General features: G+C 46.7%; 1 protein-coding gene and 1 pseudogene across 7 annotated transcripts in view; both read right to left on the bottom strand.

Annotated features, from left to right (window-relative positions):
- Nucleotides 1-6,242: 6,242 nt before the first annotated feature.
- Nucleotides 6,243-6,854, bottom strand: LOC310852026 (large ribosomal subunit protein eL18 pseudogene; annotated as a pseudogene). Its single transcript has one exon. The product of its transcript is annotated as a large ribosomal subunit protein eL18 pseudogene (transcript).
- A 4,800-nt stretch (nt 6,855-11,654) lies between these two features.
- RNF24 (ring finger protein 24) overlaps nt 11,655-19,125 on the bottom strand; it is an 84,703-nt gene continuing 77,232 nt past the window's right edge. For all 6 annotated transcript variants that reach the window (XM_083756970.1, XM_083756967.1, XM_083756966.1 and 3 more), the window contains 3 exons: nt 18,195-18,236; nt 15,541-15,620; nt 11,655-13,964 (listed from right to left, as the gene is read on the bottom strand). In XM_083756970.1, the coding sequence (XP_083613096.1) occupies nt 13,823-13,964; nt 15,541-15,620; nt 18,195-18,236 (264 nt within the window). In that variant the 3' untranslated portion in view covers nt 11,655-13,822. The remainder of the gene's footprint in view (nt 13,965-15,540; nt 15,621-18,194; nt 18,237-19,125) is intronic.

Raw genomic sequence — 19,125 nt, 5'->3', positions numbered from 1 at the left:
CGCGGAATGCCAATACTGATGGGGCCTTTTGGCATTTCCATTGCAATTCTAGGTTGGGTGCATGTGCAGGCTGACTCACAGTTCTCAAATTCCCTACCAGTTGTAACTATAAAAAAGGCACAGAAAAGGATTGTGGGTTTTTGGTTTAACGGGCGGGAGATCTTTTTTTGAGCGAGATGGTAGGAGTTTTTAAGCACTGAACGCTTCCTCCAAGCATTGATTATAAAAATAATCTCCCGAATTGCTAGTTTTTTCGATGAACCATCCAGATGCTAAGAGTAGGCAATGGAAACTCTTGGCTCCCAATGCTAGAACACTGGGTGATTCTTCCCTCTTGTGCTACCTTGATGAGCATGGGGGCCACACACAATTTAACAGAGGGATGGACAACCTTTGAGCGACTGAGGGCCTCACTGACACATGGTAAACCCTCTTGAGTGTCCACATAGCTTGGTTTAGGTGAAGTGGAAAATCAATACTTCTTTATCTGTATACCTGAAGAAGTGTCTCCACCCCCATCATTCTGCATGGACTCTGAGGTCCTCCTCTGAGGGCCTTCTGGTGGTTCCCTCACTGGGAGAAGTGAGATTACAGGGAACCAGGCAGAGGGCCTTCTCGGTAGTGGCACCCGCCCTGTGGAACGCCCTCCCATCAGATGTCAAGGAAATAAACAACTATCTGACTTTTAGAAGACACCTGAAGGCAGCCCTGTTCAGGAAACTTTTTAAAGTTGGGCAGGGTATAAAATCATCATTATTATTATCATCATCATCTCAATCTGAAGTGGTTCTTTCCTTAAAGGTAAAGGTAAAGGTACCCCTGCCCGTACGGGCCAGTCTTGGCAGACTCTAGGGTTGTGCACTCATCTCACTCTAGAGGCCGGGAGCCAGCGCTGTCCGCAGACACTTCCGGGTCACGTGGCCAGCGTGACAAAGCTGCTCTGGCGAACTGGCACCAGAGCAGCACACGGAAACGCCATTTACCTTCCCGCTAGTAAGCGGTCCCTATTTATCTACTTGCACCTGGGGGTGCTTTCAAACTGCTAGGTTGGCAGGTGCTGGGACCGAGCAACGGGAGCGCACCCCGCCGCAGGGATTCGAACCACCGACCATGCGATCGGCAAGTCCTAGGCGCTGAGGTTTTACCCTCAGGGCCACCCGCATCCAGGTTCTTTTCTTAATCCCCTCTAAACGCATTCTATTTCTATTTGACATTGCAATAAAATTTGATTTATTTGTACCTGATGATTTTCCCTCAAAGTCCCTCTCCTTGCTCCCAAATCCCTGCAAATCCATATACTTGTTCTCGCCAATGTGATCGATAGGTTAATAGGTGAGGCTGACTTCATTACCTCTACTGCTTCCCTTCACTGTTAGCTGCCGAAGGCATCCAGTGGGAGAAACAACGCAGCAGTGAATCAAAGTAAATAGGCCACCAACTGGAAGAAGGAACAGGAAAGAACTGGAATTGTAGAGTTGGAAGGGACCCAAGGGTCATCTAGTCCAACCCCCTGCAATCCAGGAACCTCAATTCAAGCTTCCATGGCAGATGGCCATCCAAGCTCTGCTTAAAAACTTACAATGATGGAGAGCCTGCCACCTTTGGGAGGCTGTTCCACTGTCAAACAGCTCTTACAGTCAGGAAGTTCTTCCTGATGGTTAGAAGGAATCTCCTTTCTTGTAACTTGAAGCCATGGGTTCGAGTCCTGCCCTCCAGAGCAGAAGAAAACAAGCTTTCTCCATCTTCCATGTGGCAGCCCTTGAGATATTTGAAGATGGCTGTCATAGCTTCTCTCAGCTACAAATCCGCATTTTACCAGCTTCTCTTTTTATTATTATACATTTTTATTGATTTTTAACATATCAGTTCCAACAGTCAAACAACATATCACCTTATACAGTGTTTTAGACTTCCGTCAACACCTCTGATGATTTTCCGTTCTTTATCACTTCTTCTGCATTTCTTAATTTCTATATTGCATTTAATTGTCCTTAACTAATAATTCTTTTCATTCTCTTTCTTGTAATATTTCAGATAATCCACCTTACAAAACTTCTTGCAGTCCTACTAGTGTGATCTGTTCATCACATTTTACCAGCTTCTCAAGAATATCATGGGGGTACTTTGGCAGTATCGTACTGCTTTAAAGACACGGCGTTCCCTCATGAGAATCCTGGGAACTGCAAGGGTGCCCTGTTATGCTCATGAAGCTAAAATTCCCAGAGTTCCCTGGGTAGAGGGATTAATGACTAAACTGCTCTGAGAGAGGAGCAGGGGTCTCTTAACAACTCTCAGCAGTTTTCCTTTTTGTTTAGTTTTTTACATAATTTTATTAATCTAGATTTTTAAGATAGCCTACAAAAGAGAACCATAAAACAAACATAAAACAGATCAAAAATATCAGAAACAAAAGCAACAGTAAAAATACAAAAAGCAGTAGATACAAAATCAGTTAAAATCCTGGGCAATCTTACTCTTTTTGAGAATGTCTTAAGACTTGGCTCTCCTGGCAACCCTGTCAGGTGTCAGCATATAAGTAATAGTAATTAGCATTAAGAAAACCTAGAGAGTGGCAGGGATATTTAGAGAAGGACCTCTGGTGCCAGACTTAACAAACAGGTAGGTTCTTTTTTAAATGAAAAGAAAGATAAGATGTTGATTTTTGTGTGTTGTGTATTTTTTTTTATAGCTTTCGTGTTGTTGTTGTGTGGAAAATACTAATAAAATTCATTAAAAAAAGAAAAAGAAAAGAAAGATAACATTTTCAATGAATATACCATATTTTTTGTTCTATAAGACTCACTTTTTCCCCTCCTAAAAAGTAAGGGGAAATGTGTTTGCGTCTTATGGAGCGAATGCAGGCTGCACATCTATCCCAGAAGCCAGAACAGCAAGAGGGATTGCTGCTTTCGCTGCACAGCGATCCCTCTTGTTCTGGCTTCTGAGATTCAGAATATTTTTTTTCTTGTTTTCCTTCTCCAAAAACTAGGTGCGTCTTGTGGTCTGGTGCGTCTTATAGAGAGAAAAATATGGGATATCCCCTCCACAGATACCTCTGTGATGGCATTAAAATATCCTGTTCTTCAATAAAATGGAAACCAGATTGTATCATTTTTGGGGATGCCCTTAATTAGTCTCCAATGGTACGTCAGCACTGTTAATAAACTATGGTTCCCAGGATTCCTCAGAGGGGAGCCATGACTGTTTATAAAGTGCTATAGATTTATTCCATTTCCCCAGGGCAAAAAAACACTAGAGCAGCTGGGCCTGAGGTGGTGACAGTCCTGGCAAATGCCCGGCTCAGTTCTCTTTCCCGATTCATTTGGCAAATGAAATAAAAATGAATTATCTTCGTACAGACGGTTAAAAACACCCTTTTCAAAAGAGCCGGGATCTTGAGAGAAGTCAGCCGTCCTGCCGCAGCGATACATTTCTGGCAAATGCAAAGTAGGTCAAGGGGAGCTTAAGCGCTTAAATGACTTTGTTCCCCATGTTTTGTCATTAGTAAATAGTGCATCCCATTTGAAGAGAGCAATTATTGAAGAAGTAGGGCAGTTGATTGGTGGGGGAGGGCTGGGTAGAGCATTAGAAAAATGTGGGAATGAGTCTTGCATTTTGGCTGGAAACTCCCAGGGGGGAAGGTTGGAGACATGGGGCGGGAAGTGATCTGGCACAAGGAAATGGTGGAATCATAGAATTGTAGAGCTGGAAGGGACGGGTCATCTAGTCCAGCCCCCTGCAGTGCACAGCATAATCTTTTATACTGAAGGACAATGGTGACTTTTTAAATACAGTCATACCTTGGGTTCAAGTAGCTTCGAGTTGAGCGTTTTCAGGTTACTCTCCTCAGTGACCTGGAAGTAACAGAATGTGTTACTTCTGGGTTTCGCCGCTCGCGCATGCACAGACGCTAAAAATGACATAACGCATGCGCGGAAGCGGCGAATCACAGCATGCGCAGACACGGGTTGCGTTCACTTCAGGATGCGAACAGGGCTCCGGAACGGATCCCTTTCGCATCCAGAGGTACCACTGTACAGTCATACCTCATGTTACATTTGCTTCATGCTACGTTCTTTCAGGTTACATCCCATGGCGACCCGGAAGTACCGGAAAGGGTTACTTTTGGGTTTCGCCGCTCGCACATGCGCAGAAGCGCAAAATGACGTCACGCGCATGCGCAGAAGCGGCGAATTGCAACCCACGTGTGTAGACGCGCCGCTGCGGGTTGAGCTCTTTTCATGTTGCAAACAGGCCTCCGGAACGGATCCCGTTCGCAACCAGAGGTACCACTGTATTTAACACATTAGTCCCATACCTCATAATGTCTTGGGGTAGACCAGAGCTGAAAAGGCAGCATTCAGAAGCAGCCTACTGTGTCCAATTCTGGGCACGCCAATTTAAGAAGGACGTTGACAAGCTTGAAGGAGGGCAACCAAGATGATCAGGGGTCTGGAAACTAAGCCTTATGAGGAACAGTCGAAGGAGCTGGGTATGTATAGCCTGGGAAAGTGAAGACAGAGGAGATATGATCGCCATCTTTAAATATCTCAAGGCCTGTCACGTGGAAGGTGGAGCAAGCTTGTTTTCTCTCGCTCTTGAAGGGTAGGACCCGAACCAAAGCCTTCAAGGTACAAGAAGGGAGATTCCGACTTAACATCAGGAATAATTTTCTGGCACTGGGAGCAGTTTGACTGTGGAATGGACTCCCTTGGGAGATGGTGAATTGTTCTTCCTTGGAGGTTTTTAAGCAGAGGTTGGACGGCTGTCTGTCATGATCTAGTTGATATTCCCGCGTTGTAGGGGGTTGGATTCGATGCCCCTGGGGATCACTTTGAAGCCTACAATTCTATGATTCTAACAAAGGTGTACCTTTTGGACCAATTTGCATCTGCCCCTGGTAGCATAGCCAGCAGTTGGGGTTGGTGGGAAGTGTAGTTTTAAAAATACTTGGAAGTGCAACCATCATCATCAAACCTTTTATTGGCATCAAATACAAACATCCAAAACAAATCAATACAGAATTACCACTTCTCCAGTGGCACAAAACATTTGCTAAAAGAAAGGAGGCAGAGCAGTCTATCATCACATCTCTAGGTCTCCAGGGAGATCAGGCGTCTGCAGTGTATTTCGATATTTAGCCACTAACTTGGTGAGCTCCTGATCATTCTCCAGTAATAGAAAATGTATGACCTCCAACTCTGGTTTCCATTTGGAGATGCAGAGTTGATCTAGAAATTGCTGATGGAGATCAGCATATAGTTTACAACTGAGAACCATGTGTGTAAGAGTTTCCACCAGGTGGTCTTCACCTGGGCAAGTTCTTTCTCCTTCCACCCCGCCTGAGAACCTTCCCCAAAGGAGGTTTGATGGGTTTGAATTAAACCTGGCCAGCGAAAATGCCCTCCTTTATTGAGGGTTAAGCAGAGGTTCAAGGTAATTGTGGTTAGTTTCATGTGCCCAAGAAAGCTGAAAATAAAGAGGGGGACATGTTTTCTCCACTGCTACTGTTAGTTCTTGGCGTTCAATATCCCACAAGCTAGTTTTTATTATAGCCTTGGCAGATGGTAGGGACATCGATCGCAAAAGTTCCACTGACAATCTGAGTTGCTGTACCTTCTTGTTAAACTGTTGTAGCCCTGGGGAAAGAAAGGGGTCTAACAAAACTTTGCTGAGGAGAGGAGAGTGCAACCAGCTTAGGGAACACGCCTCAGAAGCATGATTTAAAGAGAGAATGTTTTTAAAGCTGGGCTTTTGCTGACAAAGGCTCACTCTGCATGTTGTGCAGGGGATGTGGTCCTATCTTTTGAAACCTGTGCAAAACCCCCCGATGAGGCCTGTTTAAAAATTGGCCAGCTTGTGCTCACCTGTCACGGGGTGTGTGTGTGTGTGTGTGGTGGTGGTGGTGGTGGTGGGGTGGCAGCAAGAGAGAGCCATTCCTTTCAAAGCTTTGCTTGTTACTCCTCGGAGTCACTGGAGGGCAGCACAGATCCACCCAATAACACTTGCTGAGATGAGAAAAAAGGTATTTGCTGCAGCTCTTTTCAAAAAGAGCATGCGAAAGTGACGAATGCAGCCTTCAACGTGAATTGAGGAGTGGTGCCTGGCAATGGAACCGCCTTCTCATTTATTTATATTTATTTTATTAAGGTTATCTATAGATTGCTGTTCTGGTGAGACGGTGGTCCAAAATGTGGTTGATTGTTTCAAAGTTTTAGCAAATTTAATCCAGTGCATCACAGCCTTCAAATATTTCAAGACCCAATCTAGTTTTCGTAGCTTCAACTGGCACGGCAACCTCGAGCTCACTCAAACCTGTGGCCCTTGGATCTGATGTATGGCTTAGTGTGGCTGTGTGGGGTTCCAGGGGCCTTGCCGAAATGCCTGTAAACTTTGCGAGCCTTCCTGGGTCCAGAAAGCAGCACAGTTCCTCGGCCCTTGGGGGACAGCCAGGGCCAACTGGTCAAAAGTTATGATCTGGCCACCAGCTTTCAGGTCACTCTCAGGACACAAACCTTCAGTTTGGGGATTTCGTGGATGTGAACATCATCAGTCACTGTACTCACCACGACAGCAGTTTTGTTCTGCTGCCCTGGGAGCTTCATCTTACGGATCATGCGGGAAACGGGCAGCGGAGACCTGTTGGTGTGGGTCATAAAGAGCCGTTTCAGAATCACCTTGTTGAATTTTGCATTGGTCTGTCAAGCAAGAAATCTGTAGAGCTTGACCAGGAGTTGAAGGTAGATATCCTGACTCTTAGGCTCTTTGCGCCAAACTTTCTGGTCCTTGTTGTGGCATATGTCGACTCCCATGGCAGCGCCAGCAGTGCCTGGAAAAAAAGCGTTTCAAAGTTTTGTCACTGGGTGTGTGGCAGACTCACCGAATGGGGTAGCTGAGTGTCACGGACTGGTAGGATCGGAGGGAGGAACCAGCTGGGGGACGAAGGCTCAGAGCCCGGGGTGGTGGTGGGACAACAACGAGTCGTCAAAGGGAGAAGACTCAGAGGAGGTGTCAGACGCTGAAGAGGCAACAGGGCTTAGTGAGCTGGGAGAGTCTGTGGCAGAGAGAAGTCCAGAATCGGAGGCAGAAGCTGAATCAGGAGAGGAGGAATGCCCAGAGGCAGAGATGAGTCTGGCTGGTGAAGAAGTCCAGGGGTCTTCCCCTCCTGACAAGCTCTCCTTCCCCTGGTCTCCCAGAACCACCAGCAGAGGCCTAAAATGGGCAGAGGAGAGATTGGCTGTACACAAGCTCAGTCTCAGATTGCTTGGGGGAAAACCCTGGAGACAAGGGGCCTTGCGCAGCCGTGGGAAAGCAGGGACCTTCTGTCTTGGCCACTGATTCTAGCAGGGATGAGCTGTTGTGCTCAGGAGGCCTGACACTCAACCAAGTCTGTTCAGATTGTGATTTTGCTAATAAAGAGTTAACTTCAACTTGTGTGGTGTGATTTACTGCTGGCTCGCTCCTGACACTGAGTTTGCACATCAGTCTTCTAACTTTGGGAAAACTGGAAGGCCCAGGAGGACAGCAGCAGACGTCCACCTACCCAGAAGTGCAACAGATCAGCTCTTTGAGGCAGCCTTTGTTCTGGGAACATTTTCATGTAGGAACAGGTTTCGCTGATAAGACAAAATAAATGACTCTCTGTTTTTTTAAAAAAACCAAACAAGCACTGATATGGCTGGGAACACCTGCTGAAAACATCAGGCCTCTCTCACCTGGTTCTGCTCACTCTGCCTCTGTCTGTCGAGGACCGCAAAGGCTGTCTCTAGAAAACTGGTGTGGGTTAGGAGCAGAATAAGAGCTTCCTGGGTCAGGTGAAATGCCACCTTGTTGAGCATCCTGTTCCCACTGTGGCCACCAAGATGCTTGCGCAAGCTGGACCCGAGCACAAGAGCAACGAGAGGCTGATGAGTCACACCCAGTGAGCATCAGGGCCGAGTAGGGATTCGAACCCTGGTCTCCCAGGTCCTATTCCGACACTGCAGCCACTGTGCCACACTGGCTGTAAATACTGGAATAGCGACTCATATTGGAAAAGCAACTTTTAAAAGGCTGGTGTGTGCAAAAGCCAGAGAAGCACAGTATTCAGAGAAAACAAAGCACGTATCCCTTGGGCCTGCTAGTCTTCCCCAAAGTGTTGTTGCAAGACATAAGAAATTGCCAAGGGGCCTTTTGTTTTTGTGTGTGGAGCACACAGGAGGTTTCCTGCAAGCAGAGAGAGAGAGAGAGAGAGAGGGAGAGAGGAGAGAGGCTGGCATCACCTTCTAGGTGGTTCTGATCTTAGGGTGTTTCAGAAGAGGACTTACTCTTTTAAGGCGGTTGCTGAGATATATCACAAATGGGTCATGGGCAGTGTTTGTTTTTTAATTTGCTAAATTTCCCTCGGTAATGGTAAATCTAGATTTGATGGTAGAGGGGCAGGGAACAGGCGGGTACAGTCATACCTCGGGTTACAGACACTTTCAGGTTGCGTTTTTTCAGGTTACGGACTGCCGAAACCCGGAAGTACCGGAACGGGCTACTCCCGGTTTTCGGCAGTCACGCATGCGCAGAAGTGCTGAATCGCGCTTTGCGCATGTGCAGAAGTGCCGAATCGCAACTTGCACATGCGCAGACATGCAGCTGCGGGTTGCAAACGTGCATCCCGCACGGATCACGTTTGCCACCTGAGCATCCACCGTATTAGGAATGGGGTGTAATTTGGTTCCGTTTGCATTTAAAGGCAAAACCACTTAATTTGCACTTTCTGAAACAATACAAGAACTGAAATGTAGCCACCCTTGGAAATTTGCTCTTCTCTTAATTTTGGGAATGTAGCATCGCAAACAACCAACTGGCTGACAAAAAATTACATATGATCGGGACAAGTATACAAATGAATACATTATAAATGTATAGAAATGAATACATTAGAGAAAACAGCACTTGTAATGCATTTGATTATAGATAATCACATGCAAAAAAAAATAAAATTGTGCTATTAGAAGAAAGTTACATCAAAATATTGGTGAGTTTTTATTATGTTTTTTTTTAAAAAATATTGTTGTTATTAACAAAACCCCTGCAAATTGCAGAAATGTTGCATTATTTTTAGACTGTTTAAATGGTTTCAGAATATTGTACCTTTGTTTTTTGTTTTAAAATTGTCCATCTGGTGCTCTGGGCTCCTTTGGGGAGGAAGGGCAGAGTATATCTATTCAGTAAATAAATATTGCAAAATATACACATTTTAATGCATACTTTCCCCCAGCAAGGCCAAACGCAGCAGCTTTTCTTTAAAATATGCAGCACCACAAAAAGAGATACGCTGTGCTTTCCGCGGACAGATTTCCCATATCTGCGCCTCACATGCACCACATTTATTTGTTTTTAAAATCTCTGTTTGAGCACCTGCAGAGAACAGCTCTCGCTGCCAACCACATTTGGCACCGGTTGGATATTCTGGAAGGTTGCCAGGTACCTGGCAGACCCTCCCCTCCAGCTTGTTTATGATGTACCCAGCTAGCATCATGCTTGAGCTGCCATCTCCCACAGCCAAGAGCTGCTTTCTATCAATGCTCAGCTGACAGGCCCTGAACAGTGGGAGCGGTGCATTAGCAAAAGATCAAATGCAGCTCAGGAAAGGGCAACCCAAATGCACGAGCAACGAGGGAGAAGCAGCTGCCATTTGTCTCCCCCTTGCCACCTGGGGATGCTGTCTGCAGTTCTCAACCCAGTTCAAAAGAAGCATCGTGGACTTTGAAACGGTTCAGGGGGAAAAAGGCAAACGACATGATCAATGGGATGGAGCAACTCGCTTCTTAGGCAAGTTTGCAGGGGCTTTTGTGTTTAGGTGAGTGAGAGGAGACACAACAAAGGGGTATAAAATTACCAAAAAGTGTACATGTGTGCACAGGGGAATTCTGTCTGCCTTGCAACAGTAGAAATTGAGAACGTCCAAGAAGCTGAATGATGGAAGATCTGGGAGCTGCAAAAGAATTGTATGAGCATCATTAAACTATGGACTTTACTATCGCAAGAGGGAAGTGATAGCCACCAATTTGGGTGGCTTTGAAAGAGGATGAGATAAATTAATGGAAGAGGTGGCTATTAATGGCTCCTAGCTGCAATGTCTTTGTTCTCCCATTTACCGTGGGGATGGATGCTGTTGCACTCAGGTTCTGCCAGGGACATCTGGTTGGCCTCTGCAATAATAGGATGCTGGACCAGATGTGTTCAGCCTTATGGGGGTGTTTGTGAGACACTTCACAGGAGTAATCGATGCGCAGACCTACATAAATTCACAGGTGTGTTTTGTGCATGGAGCTTTATGTTCCATCTGTTTTGCCTTCATAGTTAGTTTCTCTCTCTCTCACACACAAACAAGTGTGCAATGGACTGGTTGGATGCAAAGTAGTGGGGGGTGGAACCAGCTGGGGAACCCCAAAGAGAAGAAAGCTCAGAGCCCAGGGGTTGGTGGTGAGACGACAATGAGTGGTCAGAGGGAGAGGACTGGGAAGAGGAGGTGTCGGAAGCTGAAGAGGTAACAGGGCTTAGTGAGCGGGGAGAGTCTGTGGCAGAGAGAAGTCCAGAATCAGAGGCAGAAGCTGAAGGAGAGGAAGGCCCAGAGGCAGTGATGAGTCCGGCTGGTGCAGAGTCACAGGTGTCTCCCTCTCCTGCTGCGAACATCTCCCCCCACCCCATGTCTCACAGAACTAGAAGAGGCATGAAAAGAGCGGAGGAGAGGTTGGCTGCACGCAGGTACAGTCTCTGATTGCTTGGGGAAAGCCCTGGAGAGGAGGGGACGTAGACGGCTGTGGGGAGGTGGGGATTTTCAGCCTCGGCAACTGACCCACGGGCAAGACCTACCAGGGATGAAGTGCTCTGCTCATTAGGCCTGACAGTCATCCAAGTCTGTGCAGATCGTGCTCTTGAGAATGAAAAGTTAAGTCCCAACTTTCATGGTGTGATTTACTGCCTGCTCACTCCTGACAATGGACAAACATTTATGGTAATGTTGCCTACTGCATCCCTTCCCACCAAAAGTATACAGTGGTACCTCGGGTTAAGTACTTAATTCGTTCCGGAGGTCTGTACTTAACCTGAAATTGTTCTTAACCTCAAGCACCACTTTAGCTAATGGGGCCTCCTGCTGCTGCCATGCCGCTGGAGCACAATTTCTGTTCTCATCCTGAAGCAAAGTTCTTAACCTGAAGCACTATTTCTGGGTTAGCGGAGTCTGTAACCTGAACCGTATGTAACCTGAAGCGTATGTAACATGAAGTACCACTGTACTCTGCTCCTGCAATAAGCTCTTTTTCAAAACTTCCAGGCAGCTAAGAATGTTCATAAACTTTCCACGGCTCCTTGTTAAACTCATTTCAGTATACTGAAACAAGAGTTCTTACAGAAAAGAGTTACGGAGGTTTGTGAAAACTGCAATCTGCATGTGTTCTCAGGTTTCCTCTATCCCACTTGCTGTTGCTGAGTTTGTTTTTCCCAAAATAAACTGGCAAACACTTTCCCCCCTCAATGTCTTAGCATGCACTGTGCTCTTCCCCCTTAGTGGCTCTGCAACCACAGTTCAGATTATCCCTTAAGAGATTACCCAAAGCTGGCTTTGATTTACCGAACGGATATATAGATAAGCAGCCACAGATTCCACCACTCTGCTGTTATTTCCAAAATCTGCCTTTATTTACAGTTCAAGTCAAATCACATGCAAACGTTCCCCTCCCCCCCACCCTCCCCGCATTTAAGAATAGCGATTAGCAAAAAAGATGCATTAGAATTTTAAAATAGCAATTAAATATACAAAAATATAGTTTACAAAATAAAAACCCAGCATGTTTTCTTTGTGTCTTTTCTCTTTAAAAAAAAAAAAATTCTGCTGCAGAATTTTATTTATTTATTTTAGTGTACAAATGTCTCCTCCAGGAGGACTTCTAAGGTTCATAAACTCTCTCTCGAGTCACACGCTATTTACAAAAAGAAGACCGCGGCAGGTGGGGAGGAAGAGATCAGGCTGAACCCGGATGGACGAAAACAGTAAAAGGCTACTGAAAGTCATGCCATACTAAGAACCGGCTATTGGAAATTTGCCCCTATTATGGAAGGACTGGGAAGAACAGTCTGTGCCATTTTATTTTATTTTTAGCAAAAAGGGAACCTCGCGCTGTACAACGTAATACTGCAAAATCCCTTCCCTGTGTCTTTTGAACAAGTGCGGACACAGAAACAAAACACACTGCCCAAAAGGGGGTTTGGGGATAGCATCCTGCCTCCTTAGCAGACCCCGAAATAATCTGCGCAGGTAATCTTGGAAATGGACCTCTCCACCGTCAGAACTTTCTCTGGCCAGAAACTTGCTTAAGAAATATTATTTTCACAAATCGATAACGGAACATGAATTGGACTCCAACCTGCGCTGACAGGTTATCTAGTGGACAATTACTTTTGAACAAATCCAATGAATTCTCTATGTTTGGGTATGTCGAACTATATTTGCTTGGTGCCTTAGCGGCTGACAAAGTTTAGATTTGGGCTGATGGAATTGAAACACCCGTTGGAAAATGGAGACTCATCAATGGCTACTGGCCATGATGGGAGACCCTCTGGGTCGAGAGGCAGGACGCCCACTGAGGCTCCCCAGTTGCTCACGAACTGCAATGGGAGAGAGGCTTATCACCCTTATCACCCCAGAGGTTTCTGGCTGGCTGCTGTGGGACACTGGAAGCTGAACTAGAAGGGTCTTTGGTCTGATCTAGCAGGCCTCTTTTTCAGATGACTCCCCACCCCGCCAAAAGTCTGCGCTCAACTCTACGCAAAGCTGCTAAGAAGCTTGCAGAGTCCAGGGTTCGTAATAGTTGCCATTTTTATTTTGAATTCCAATCAGGTCTAGCTTCTACGCAGGCAAATGCCCTTCTGCACTCAAACCTGGTTAAAAATGGGATTTGCCGCATTGTGGGATTTGAAAAAGGGACGCTGTCAGGGGCTCTCCTGTTGCCGAATCCAAAAGGCTGCTAAGCTGCCTCCTCTGTGGGATGCTGGCTTTTCCTTGGCTTCAGAGTTGTCCATTAACGTGGCAGGAATCTGCGCGGTTTGCTTCCCCCCGCCTCCCTCCTGGGGCACTTAAGGAATCATTTTCTGAGGCAGGAATCAAGCCAGTGTGGATCTCAAGCGCCTAGCAGGACCCTGGTGGACGTTGGCCCGACTGGTAACCAAATAATCTTCTGTGCATCGCCACTAGGCCTCTAAGCACCCACTCTTCCTTTGGAGAGCTGGGCTCTGCTCTCGCTCTCCGTCCCACAGCGTACGAGAGAGTCACACGGACTGCTGCTGCGGATCATTCTGGAACCATGCTAGGCCCTTGCCTTGTTCTGTTCCGGAAGCCACAGGCAATTCGGTATGAGGTAACCACTGAGCGGCAGAATCTCGGGGCACGGTTCCCATTCCACCCACAAAAAAAAGGACCACGCGGGGTCTCTTCGATCCCGAGGCGCAAAGGGTGCGACACTCACACCCCTCGCTCCGGCATGTGTGCAGCTCAGTCCAAACGCAGGCGCACGTGTCCTTTGTAAAGTGCTCTTACGGAAAGAAAAAGGGGGTCGGAAGAAAGGAAAAGGCCGAGCCCGGAATGGCCTCTTCTCGTCGCACCGGCGGTGGTCTCGGCGCTGAGGGTGTTTCTGCGGTCCAAGCACCTTTCCCCTCCTTCAAGTGTGTCCTGGGAGCTCCTCGCGAGGTGGAAGAAGCCCCGGCGGAGGCCCCGAGGCCGTAAGCAGCAGGTTCAGAGAGCGGGACGTCTCTGGGCGGCAGGCTGCGCCCCAGAGAGGCTCGCGGGGAGCTATACGATGTTGGCCGCCCCAGGGAGGGGCTCCTGGGGGAGTCCGTGAGCATCCGGCTTGCTGTGGAGTTGCGCCAGCTGCAGGACGGCCATGTTGCAGAGCGGGCAGACTTTGCGCACCTCCAACCATTTGATGAGGCACCTGTGGCAGGGAAAGAAAGCAGCCCCTTCAGTATAGGCATACTTCAAGCTAGGAATATAGCAGAATGGAATGGAATGGAATTTATTATTTATACTCCGCCCATCTGGCTGGGTTTCTCCAGCCACTCTGGGCGTCCTCCAACAGACTATTAAAATACAGTGGTCTGTTAAACATTAAAGCTTCCCTGAACAGGTTTGCCTTCAGATGTCTTCTAAAAATTTGATAGTTGTTCTTCTCTTTGACATCTGGTGAGAGGGCGTTCCACAGGGCAGGTGCCACTACCGAGAAGGCCCTCTGCCTGGTTCCCTGTAGCTTTGCTTCTTGCAGTGAGGAAACCGCCAGAAGGACCTCAGTGTCCAGGCAGAACGATGGGGTGGAGACGCTCCTTCAGGTCTACTGGACCGAGGCCATTTAGGGTTTTAAAGGTCAGCACCAACACTTTGAATTGTGCTGGGAGCCAATGTAGTAACCCAAATAAAGCAGTGGTTTTCAACCAGTATGCTGCGGCAACTTGGGGTGCCTTGAATGATGGTCAAGGGTGCTGCGGGCAACACTGGTCTCCATCCCTCTTTCCTTCCCTCCCTCCTCTGATGCCCGCTCACATTTCTGCCTCCCAAAGGCTTGTGGGGCTGTTTGTTGCAGCAGCCCTGGCTGCAAGCTCCCCAGGCGAATGGTGCCTCTGGGGCTGGCCAGGGGGTGCTGGCTGCCAGGAGCTGAGGTGCCCTCAGAGTAGGCAAGCAAGCGGACAGGGGAGTCGAGCCTGCCAGCCTGCCAGCCCTTGGTGTTGGGAATGGACAGACAAGTCCCAGGGACCTGTGGGGCAGTGTGAGGAGGCTCTTCTCTTGGGGGGCAGCTCAGAGACCAGGGATGGTAGCAGTGGCTGCCCAGAGGACTCCCAAGGAGAGGGGAGCGGAGCGGAGGCTGAGGAAACACCCCACAAGGGCAAAGATCTTTTTTGGTAAGTCGCTTTGAGTTGCCTGTGGCAAAAAGAAAAACCCTAATAAATTTAATAATTGCAAACCCACCCTGCTTGGATTTGAAACTGCCTTATACTGCATCGGACTGCCAGCCTCTTGGCATGTTCAAAACAAAAAAAATTCCTTCCAGTAGCACCTTAAAGACCAACTAAGTTAGTTCTTGGTATGAGCTTTCGTGTGCATGCACACTTCTTCTTGGCATGTTGTCTTTCTTTCTGAGCACTGGCACCCACAATCCTTCCAACTGGCGTTGCCAGGGGAAAGAGCTTGGCACTTTCTGCAGGCAGTGCTGATCGGGTCTGGCTCTGTTTATTGTACATGACAAGGGATGCTCCTAATGGATGTCCCCATGGCCTGGAAACAAAGGGAAGGCTTTCTCCTCTGCCGCCACCACCATGACGGGACCCGGCTCTTAGATTGTGGGTGCAACCCTCGAGGGAAATCAGGAGGCACCGTCCTCACGGCCAAAGGTCCATCTGCAGAGATGCTCCCTTCTGCCGCTCCCCCAAATTTACAGGCTGCCCGCAGCCCCAGGGGTTTCCAAGAGAGGCCGGAGGCCTTTGCAAACATTTCTCCCCGGACTTTTATTGCACACTTACTTTCTGTGGAAGGCGTGTTTGCAAGGGCAGATTCCCAGCTCATCTTTGGGCTTGAACTCCTCCAAACAAACAGCACAGATCTGAAAGGGGGGCGGGGGGAGGAACAAGGGGAGGAAGAAGAAAGGTCAGTTAGAAAGGGGTGAAAAGAAGTATTTTGCATTCAGAATCACAGAGTTGGAAGGGACCTGAGGATCTAGTCCAAGCCCCTGCAATGGCAACCCAGCCAGATGGGTGGGGAATAATAATAATAATAATAATAATAATAATAATAATAATAATACAAATTCCTGCACTGCAGGGGATTGGACTAGAATTTCAGCGGTTCTCAACCTGTGGGTCCCCAGATGTTGTTGGACTACAACTCCCATCATCCCTGACCACTGGTCATGCTAGCTAGGCATGATGGGAGTTGTAGTCCAACAACATCTGGGGACCCACAGGTTGAGAAACACTGGACTAGATGATCCTCAAGAGTACCTTCCAGCTCTACAATTTGATGATTCTAACCTTGGCATTATCAGCAGCACACTCTAGCCAACTGAGCTATTCAGGGATGATGGACTCAAGATAGATTTCAAAAGAAGAAAACGATGTTATGTGCACAGGAACAGTCCGACTGGCTGCAGCTAATATATTTATATTTGCCAGTTGGAGGCAGTAATGCTTCTGAGTCCCAGTTGCTGGAAACTGCAGGAGGAGAAAGTTGGTCATGTGTTCGATTCCCGATTTCTGGTTTCCCACAGACAACTGTTCCCCCACTTCGAGAACAGAGTGCTGGAAGAGATAAGCTGCTGGCCTGATCCTGCAGGCTGTTCTTAAAAATATATGTTTGAATTACTATTGCTGTGTTGGAAGAAGAGTTTTGATGCTACAAAGCGAGAATGTTTTCAATTGGATTAAAAGGTAAGGATGCCAGGGACTATGTGGGAGAGAATTTTGGTAAAATAAAAATAAGTGAAATAGTTTTGAAGGCACCCATAACTGTGCTGGCTCCTGGACTGTCCTGATTTATTCAAGCTGAAATTTACCAGAAATGAGAACAATCCCAGTTCAGAAAAAAACTCCAATATCTGAGATTCCTGCATTGCGGGGAGGGGGTTAGAATAGAGGACCTTTAGGGACCCCTAATTCTTTAGGGACTCTGCAATTCTACAAGAAGGACTGGAGGGAAATGTGCCCGAGTCAGAGCCAATTCTTTTGAGAAAGGTACAGAACTTTCCAGCCTCCTCTAAGGCCTGTTGGGACTCTCCACCCAGCAGTAAGGATTTATAGCCTATAAAAATAACCTCTCCGGCTGTGTGGCAACTGGCAGTTGCATAACCAAACTTGCTTTTTTTTCTTTTTTGGCTTTTATTTCCTCTGAGCAGAGTGATAACGGTGTCAGGTTTGTGCTGCTGAAAGTCCGGCCTTCTGAGCACGCATACCAGGGGCCCCAGCAGACTCCCCACTTCCCTCCAAAATTTAAATTTAGAGCCCCGTAACTCAGCGCCGATGGCGCCACAGTAATTGAGGAGGCTTTTGACTTCTCTTCCCCTCCTCGGCTCGATGTCTCTTCCCACCTTGCCAGATTTCAAGCGTTACAAGAGATTGAAAACATCCTTGCTGAGCTCAGGAAAAGGTCAAAAGGAAGGTGACCCAAGTGATGCCTAATTTCATTGGCAAAGGAAGGAGGCAAGATTCCAGACTTCACAAGGCTCTTCTTTGGATGGAAAAGAATGACTTATTTTTGGAGAAGGCTCTGCATTATTCACAAGGGAAGAGCACAGCTTACGTGACGGAGTTCTGGAAATTAGGTGGGTTTCATGTCTTCGTTGGCACTAAGTTGGTTCTGATTACAGTCGTACCTCGGAAGTCGAACGGAATCCGTTCCGGAATTTTGTTTGACTTCTGAAATGTTCAGAAACCAAGGCGCGGCTTCCGACTGGTTTCCGGTTGTGAAGGCGCCCCAGAAATAATAGTGGAAGCCGCGCTGGACGTTTGGCTTCCAAAAAAAGTTCGAAAACCAGAACACTCGCTTCTGGTTTTTGATTATTTGGGAGCTGAAACGTTCAACTCCCAAGGCATTCAGGTGCCAGTAATATTTAGTGTAATATATATATATATATATATATATATATATATATATATATATATATATAAAACTTTCTTTACATTTGCACTTTTCTGTCTTTTCACTTTAGTTTCTATAACTGAAATTATTTCTTTACTTTTTTGTTTAACTTTTTCTTTATACTTTTCATTTTACAACCAACACAAAACAAAGATTTAAATTATTCCATATCGTTCGGTATGATGTAACTGAAATGTTCTTAATTATTAATGATAAAGTTAGTTCTATATGTATTTAACTGCCATGACTCCTCTTCAACACCCCAAAATATATCCTGGAAGCTGGAAATTGGGGTGGGTGTTTAGAATTCTTTGATGGGAGACAGCCAATCTCTCACAGAACTACAGTTCCCAGAATTTCTTGGAGGGACGGAATCAAGATTAAGGCAAACTAGGGCTCTGCTACAGATCTGCCTGGTGGCTAGTGAAGGGCAAATCTGTTCATTTCAGTTATCTCAATTTCTCATTTCCCCCCAACCTTAAATTCAGTTCTCCTTGTTTCCACATCAGTTTGATTTTCTTTGTGGGTGAGAAATCCAGCTTACCTCATGTAGGTTGAGTTCTTTGACTTTCTCCTTTAGAATAACCTGCAAGGGGAAAAGAGAGAGAGTGAGAGGGTGTGTTAGAAAACAGAGGTGCCTGTACTTGTGCAAAAAAAGCCCCCACACACAACGGAAACAAACATTGCAAAACAGGGGTTGAATTCTTGTAAGATGCAGGCAAGCCGGACGACACAGCAGACCTTTGCTCCCAAAGCCTTGACTTGCAAAGGTTGTAAAGCAGTACCAGAATGAAATCTGCCCCACTGGGCATGCTAAAAAGGCCCCCACAAATATATCATCAACTTATAGAAACAGAAAGGGAGGGGGGGAGTTTAATGCATTGAATGGCCTCCATGCAGTGCTTTTTTTCTGGGGCGTGAGGACGACACGCAGGCGTACGCATGCCCCTAAACATTTTTGTGAATCTTTGTACTTTTGTCCATTCACTGTATTTCTTTTTCCTGATTTGAACTATAAAATGGTAGTTTTCTTGAGCCAAAATGAGAATACCCCTAAACAGTTTTTTTAGGGGGAAAAAGCACTGCCTTCATGGGATCATGATTCAGGTAGGTAGCCGTGTTGGTCTAATGCAGTCGAAATAAAACAAATTGTCCAGTAGCACCCAGTTAGTTCTGGGTATAAGTTTTCGTGTGAAGTGTGCATGCACACGAAAGCTTATACTAAGAATAAACTTGGTTGGTCTCTAAGGTGTTACTGGACGATTCTTTAATTTTTTAAAAATATATTTCCATGGAATCATGAAAGAGAAGGTGCAGTGCAATTCTATGCATGTTTTGCTCAGGAGCAATTCCAAGGCCCTGTTTGCACATGGAGCTTATCTGGACTGCAGCTAGTGCCACTGCTTCCCTCCCACAAAAACCTCTCTCTCTCTCTCTCCCCCCCCCCCCCCACAGTCATACCTCATGTTACATTT

The sequence above is a fragment of the Podarcis gaigeae genome, assembly GCF_964106915.1.
Source record: "Podarcis gaigeae genome assembly, chromosome: 9".
In the NCBI taxonomy this organism is placed as follows: Eukaryota; Metazoa; Chordata; class Lepidosauria; order Squamata; family Lacertidae; genus Podarcis; species Podarcis gaigeae.
This window is presented reverse-complemented; position numbering and strand designations above follow the sequence as displayed.